Consider the following 7,162-nt stretch of genomic DNA (forward strand, 5'->3'; position numbering starts at 1 on the left):
AGTGAGTCCATACGGATATACGTAAAGACTGAGTACGTAAATAGGAAAGTACAGACAAATTTCCCGTGGAGAAGAATTCGGGATAATCTATGTACGGTAGATACTTTGCCTTCAAGGAGGTGGAACATAGCCTTCCACTCCTTAATTGTGGGCAGTGCATAGTGACATATCCAAAAAGGACGATATAGAAGGGGAAGAGTAACTTTATGGGAGAGAAACCGGACAAACACTTCATCAGCAAGGTGATCAAGGTTATCATCTTGATGGACCATCGATATGATGAAATAAGAATGACACTTGACCTCTGTGGTCTTTTCCCCCAAGATGCATAAACCAATCTAATCATAAGAAAAACATCAGACAATCCTAAATGAAGGACAGTCTACAAAATACCTGACTGGCATTTGCCAAAATTGCCAAGGTCATCAAAAGCAAGGAGAATCTAAGACTGTTATAGCCAAGAGGACCTAAGGCGACATGCGGACTGAATCTAATGTTATCCTAAATAGGGTCTTGGAACAAAAAAAGAGGCATTAGGTAAAAACTAAGGCAATCTGGCCTTTAGTTACTAATGTATCGATATTGGTTCATTAGTTGTGACAAAATGTACCTGATGGATGTGAGGTATTAACAACAGAGGAAATTGGGTGAAAGGTATACCGTAATGCTCAGTATTATCTTTATAACTTTTCTGTAAATCTAAAATTATTCTTTAAAAAAATTTGGTTTGGCACAAAAAAATAAATAAATAATAAATAATAAAATAAGATACAAAGTTTATTTTAAAAATAGGAGAGGAAAGGGATTTTAATACATCACTGTAGATAATGAATTTTATCCTCTTTAATGTTCTTTGAAAAATGTAGCTAAGGATCTGAATTTATTTTAATTACATTTTTCTTACTGAACTCATTCTTTTAATGTAATACAGCTCCAAAGCTAGGCTTCCTGAGGCCTGGGATCTGCTCAGGTTCTAATATTTCACCCTGAAACTGTGGAAAACACGGAAGGACTACTTCCTTTTGGGAATGTTCTGGAAGCATCAGATAGGCTGGAAGCCAGCGGTCACTAAGAATGTCAGGGAAGTTGACTGAAGCTCCTCCTAGAGGTGACTTCCCAGTCCCCAAGCAGACCTGGAAACCCTTAAAAGAGCTGCCACCCCAATGGCTTTCTTAGCTGATACATGCCTAATCTCTCATTAAATCCAATTACGGAAAAAAGACGAGAAGAAGAACCCAGTTGGCTCCCAGGGACCTGGAAATGAGGACATCTGTGGAAGATGTTTGGCCTTTTCCAAATCTGCTCGGTGCCAACCACTTCTTCGTCTTTTCCTGGGGAGTAAGGAGCAAGCAGGCTGGGCAAACAGGACAGAGCAGGCCTGAGACCGCATCCTTAGAGAAGTCAGCTGTTAAGTCGGCCCTTGGCTGGTGTCTGGGAACTTGAATTTCAGGAGTGCTCCCACCATTCCCAGAATTTATTAAGAGTGCCCAAACTTTTTGTACAAACAGTGGGGTTCATGCTGAACATCGTTTCCTTCTGAGAGCCTGGAATTTAGATACATGCTAGGCAGAAGCTGCATACGTGACTGGCCCCCAATAAAAAACCTGAGTCTTTAATGAGCACTGGGTCTTTAATAGGCTTCCCTGGTCAACAATATTTCTCATGTGTTGTCATAACTTGTTGCTGGAGGAATTAAATGCATCTTGAGAGACGCCACTGGAATAGGATTCCTGGAAGCGAGGACCTACTTTTCTCTGGACACCATGCCATGTGGCTTTTCCCTTTGCTGATTTGACTTTGTATCCTCTTGCAATGATAAATCATAGCCAGCATCGCAGGCAGCTATATGCTGAATTGTGTGAATCCCCTAACAAATCATCAAATCTGGGGGTGGTCTTGGGGACCTCCTACACAAGGTGATCTTTATAAAAATAGCATAAAGGTTTTTCTTGATTGAGACCTTCACTGGGAAAGGCACAGAGAACAATATGAGTAGCTCCATTTGATCACTGAGTAAACAAGCATGGGGAAGATAGGCACCATGAGTGAGTTTTTGCAGCTAAAATGGCAGAGCTGGGATTAGAACCTGGTTTGTCTGTTTCCACACCCTAGTTCCTTCTGTTGCTGTGAGTGCAACAGTCTTTTTTTTTTTTTTTAGATTTTTATTTATTCATTTTAGAGAGAGGAGAGAGACAGAGACAGAGAGAAAAGGGAAGGGAAGGAGGAGCAGAAAGCATCAATTCCCATATGTGCCTTGACCAGGGAGGCCCGGGGTTTCAAACCCACGACCTCAGTGTTCCAGGTCGATGCTTTTACCCACTGCGCCACCACAGGTCAGACAAGGACAACAGTCTTATTGCTAAAGATTGGGAATGTCTTCCTTCCCTCTACCCTCTATTTCTTCCCCTTAACTCTGGTGAGCCAGTCTGGCAGGTGTGACAGTATGAGTGGTGAAATGGGAGGGAGGGAGGTACCTCCTTCCTACCCATGGATAACCTCTCCACCCGTGGCCCTATGTTCCACTCCATTCAAGCCAGCCACAGCCTTCATCAGCCTTCCCTCCCTGCACCCAACACCATCTCCCTCAACTCCTTTGTTTTAGAAACTACTGATCATTGCTTTTATCCTCGTTTATTTCTGAGTGTCTCCTACGTGCCAGAAACAAAGGTGGCACCTATGGGCCTTGGCCACATAGGGCTGCCCCTAGCACATTCATTGAGTAAATACTTAGGGTCAGGGGTTGCAGGAGACACCCACAAACAACCACACCAGGAACAAGGAGAGGCAGTTCGCCCAGCACGCTTTCATCCTGCTCCACTGAGACTGGTCGCCTTTTCCTGGTTCCTTAAGTTGGATCTCTAGGTCTGAAATTCCAGAAGCAATTGGGCATGCTCTCCCTCCTCCTTCTGCTTTCCAGTCTGATTGTAAGGTGGTCACAGGGAGAACTCTACTATGGTTATATCTGTATCCATCACCCCACCCCTGAGCCCGTGTCACAGCCTGTTTGGCATCTGTTGGCACACTGACCAAGGAAAATCAAATTTACTGATTCCACAGTCTTGCTAACTTAATGGAAAATTATTCTTCCAGCCAAAATACCACAGAAAATTATACCACATATTTTGGACTAAATGTTTCTCTGTAAGATTCATCCAATGAACTTGGTAAAATGAGAAAGAGCAGAGATCTGAGGTCTATAGATTCAACATATTTTCTCATTTTTTCTTTCTGTTTACCATGTTTCATCAAATCTAGAAATACCATCAATGATTGAATACATTATTTTGTGTATGATTAAGAAAGAAAAGAACACTCCCAATTGTAATTGTAAGATGCATCCCAGTTTCAGAGGTTTTTAAAATTTGAACTATTGGGAGAATGAATACAGTATTTTTTAAAATGTGAAATAAAAGTAAAAAGAGGAGGACTCGGCGGCAGCCACTGAGCAGATCAGACATCTCTCTGGATCGCGCACCTCGCTCGGCTTCCTCTGCAAGCATGTCTGACAAACCCGATATGGCTGAGATTGAGAAATTCGATAAGTCGAAATTGAAGAAGACTGAAACGCAAGAGAAAAACCCGCTGCCTTCGAAAGAAACGATTGAACAGGAGAAGCAAGCCGGCGAATCGTAATGAGGCACGCCCTGCCAATATGCACTGTACATTCCACAAGCATTGCCTTCTTATTTTACTTCTTTTAGCTGTTTAACTTTGTAAGATGCAAAGAGGTTGGATCAGTTTAAATGACTGTGCTGCCCCTTTTCACATCAGAACTACTGACAATGAAGGCCGCACCTGCCTCTCCCATCCCATGGCCTGTCTGGCTGGCAGGGAAGGAAAAGAACTTGCATGTTGGTGAAGGAAGAAACTGGGTGGGACAGGGAAATCTAGAGTAAAAACCAACCTGATCCAAGGGGTCCTGCAGGCTGTTAAATGCGGTTTAATCAGAGTGCCATTTTTTTTTGTTAAAGTGATTTTAATTATTGGAATGCACAATTTTTTTAATATGCAAATAAAAAGTTTTAAAACCTGAAGAAAAAAAAAAAAAGTAAAAAGAGGAGAAAAAATTGCTGAAGTTTTACCTACCTAAAGAAAACCGCCCTGGCTGGTTGGCTCAGCGGTAGAGCGTCGGCCTGGCGTGCGGGGGACCCGGGTTCGATTCCCGGCCAGGGCACATAGGAGAAGCGCCCATTTGCTTCTCCACCCCTCCCCCCTCCTTCCTCTCTGTCTCTCTCTTCCCCTCCCGCAGCCAAGGCTCCATTGGAGCAAAGATGGCCCGGGCACTGGGGATGGCTCCTTGGCCTCTGCCCCAGGCGCTAGAGTGGCTCTGGTCGCGGCACAGCGACGCCCCGGAGGGGCAGAGCATCGCCCCTGGTGGGCGTGCCGGGTGGATCCCGGTCGGGCGCATGCGGGAGTCTGTCTGACTGTCTCTCCCCGTTTCCAGCTTCAGAAAAATACAAAAAAAAAAAAAAAAAAAAAAAGAAAACCATTTTATTAGCATCTGTTATTAGAATTTGAATATCTTCAGCATTTTCAATGACATTTTTTACAATTATGAACCTTATAGTACATTTCATATGCATTATGTATTAAATATTTGAAAATATTTATAAATATAGACATTTATATACATTTCTAAATATATTGGCATTTTTATTATACGATTCAGAGTGTTCAGGATACTATATTGATATTGATGTAAACAAAGCTGACCCCATCTTTGTGTGCCCCCTAATTTCTTCCTAGTTTCCATGCTGAAGACTCTAGTCTCAACCAGCACTAAGCCTTATAGTTAATGATTACTGTGTTCTGTAACCAAGATTCCTGTCAGTAAATGGCCAGAATGATATAGCAACTGAGATAACTATCAAACCTGGTACTGGCATCAATTGTAAGCAATTATCCATCATGAGACCACCAGGAAGTATGGTTCCTGGATCAAGCTACGTCTTTGTCTCTTTGCCTGTCAATCATTAGTAGTTCAGCTATACTACAAAACATTTACTGTAACAACTGTGGAGTAGCAGAGGACAATCCATGCAGACTACTGGGTGTCTTTTCCATTCGGACCCAATCTTCTCTGTAAATAAGTTACCCTACAATAAATTCTGTTATAGTCACTGAATTTGCCTTCTTTGTTTTTGGTCTTAAGACAACTTTGCAGTTCAGTGGTCACTGTGCCTCCACTCCACCTTCACACAAGTACACATCCCCAAACCTTTCTCATTGTTCCCTCACACCCTTCTTCTGAGTTAACCATTGCCGGCAGCTGGGTGTGCATGTCTCTAATCAAATATATATAAATACACATCAGCTTGGAGTTTTACACACATATGGGATCATAGTGAGTTAGTACAAATATGTCTTCCTCACTCTCAATGACTTCATAGCATTCTATAATAAGGAATATACCACCATTTTTTCAGTTTCTGCATTAATAGTTATTTAGGTAATTTTCACATCTTCACTATTACTGGCAGCACTGCATGAACGTCTTTGTACATATGTATTTGTGTGCATGTGTAAATGTTTCACCAAAAGCAGGTATTTGAGGTGCAAATTAATGCAGGCTGATGACTGTTGAGGGTGTTTTTTTTTTTTTTTGAGACAGACAGGAAGGGAGAGAGATGAGAAGCATTAACTCGTAGTTGCAGCGCTTTAGTTGTTCACTGATTGCTTCTCATACATGCCTTGACTGGGGGGCTCCAGCTGAGCCAGGGACCCTTGCTTAAGCCAGCAACTTTGGGTTTCATGCCAGTAACCTTTGGGCTTAAGCCAGCGACTATAGGGTCATGTCTATGCTCATACTGGCGACCCTAACTGGTGAGCCTGCACTCAATCAAGCCTGTGACCTCGAGGTTTTTTAATTATTTTTATTTATTTATTCATTTTAGAGAAGAGAGAGAGAGAGAGAGAGAGAGAAGGGGAGGAGCAGGAAGCATCAACTCCTATATGTGCCTTGACCAGGCAAGCCCAGGGTTTTGAACCGGTGACCTCAGTGTTCCAGGTCAACGCTTTATCCACTGCGCCACCACAGGTCAGGCGACCTCGAGGTTTTGAACCTAGGTCCTCACAGTCCCAGGTTGACGCGCTAGCCACAGTGCCACCACCTGGTCGGGTACCACATGCTTTTCTTAGGTCGGTATGTATGTATGTATGAAATATTTTATTTATTTATTTATTTATATTTTTCCAAAGTGAGAAGCAGGGCTGGGGGGTGGAGGGTGAGGGAGGTGAAAGGACAGACTCCCACATGCACCCCACCAGGATCCACCCGGCATGCCCACCAGGAGGCAATGCTGGGCCCATCTGGGGCCTTGCTCAACTGCAATCCGAGCCATTCTAGCGCCTGAGGCGGAGGCCATGGAGCCATCCTCAGTGCAGGGGCCAACTTTGCTCCAGTGGAGCCTTGGCTGTGGGAGGGGAAGAGAGAGACAGAGAGGAAGGAGAGGGGGAAGGGTGGAGAAGCAGATGGGTGCTTCTCCTGTGTGCCCTGGCGGGGAATCGAACCCTGGAGTTCCACATGCCAGGCCAATGCTCTACCACTGAGCAAACCAGCTGGGGCCTGAAATATTTTATTTTAAACACTTTTTAAAATATTAAACGACATGAGAGTGAGATTGTATTCCAGTAGACACCAAGGACCCTCCCTAATTGATGCTGTGTGAATTGGGGATGGAGGCGCAGTGGGTCCAGCAGGAGGGATTCTGGAGCCATCCAAACCCTCTGGCACCTTTTCGTCACTCAGAGCGCGGTTCGAATAGCCCTTCCTCACAGAAGCCTTCCTCGACACCCTTTTTAAAGCAGCGGACCCCTATCCACTCTGTAACACGCTGAACTATTATTTTTTTGCAATGGGTTTATGACTTTGGGCTGTTTTAGTATTATTTAACTCGGCACTGGACAATTGTCTCTCCTCACTGTGTGTCTTGTCAACACTATGTATTTCCAAAGCCATTTAAAATCCTCCACTATTTTTTGTTTGGGGGATGGATGGATGGATGGAGATCTTTCATCTACCTCAGGACGCCACGGATGAACACCTGGATTAGGGAAATTAAGGGAAACTGAGGAGTCCTAAAGGAGGGTTCTGAGGGTGACTGGCAAAGGGCTGAAAGTGATGGGAAGAGCTGGGAGGAAGTCTTAGTAAGAGGGGCGGGGC

General features: G+C 43.9%; 1 protein-coding gene across 1 annotated transcript; it reads left to right on the plus strand.

The window, feature by feature from the left end:
- The first annotated feature begins 3,441 nt into the window (after positions 1 to 3,441).
- Positions 3,442 to 3,959, plus strand: LOC136310337 (thymosin beta-4). The gene has a single exon (XM_066238797.1). It carries the CDS (start codon positions 3,499 to 3,501, stop codon positions 3,631 to 3,633), a length of 135 nt encoding a protein of 44 aa, XP_066094894.1. The 5' UTR covers positions 3,442 to 3,498; the 3' UTR covers positions 3,634 to 3,959.
- Positions 3,960 to 7,162: the final 3,203 nt, after the last annotated feature.

The sequence above is a fragment of the Saccopteryx bilineata genome, chromosome 7 (genome assembly GCF_036850765.1).
Source record: "Saccopteryx bilineata isolate mSacBil1 chromosome 7, mSacBil1_pri_phased_curated, whole genome shotgun sequence".
NCBI classification, from domain to species: Eukaryota; Metazoa; Chordata; class Mammalia; order Chiroptera; family Emballonuridae; genus Saccopteryx; species Saccopteryx bilineata.

Coding starts and splice junctions, on each gene's coding strand:
- LOC136310337 (XM_066238797.1), top strand. CDS start 3,499: ATGTCTGACAAACCCGATATGGCTGAGATTGAGAAATTCGATAAGTCG.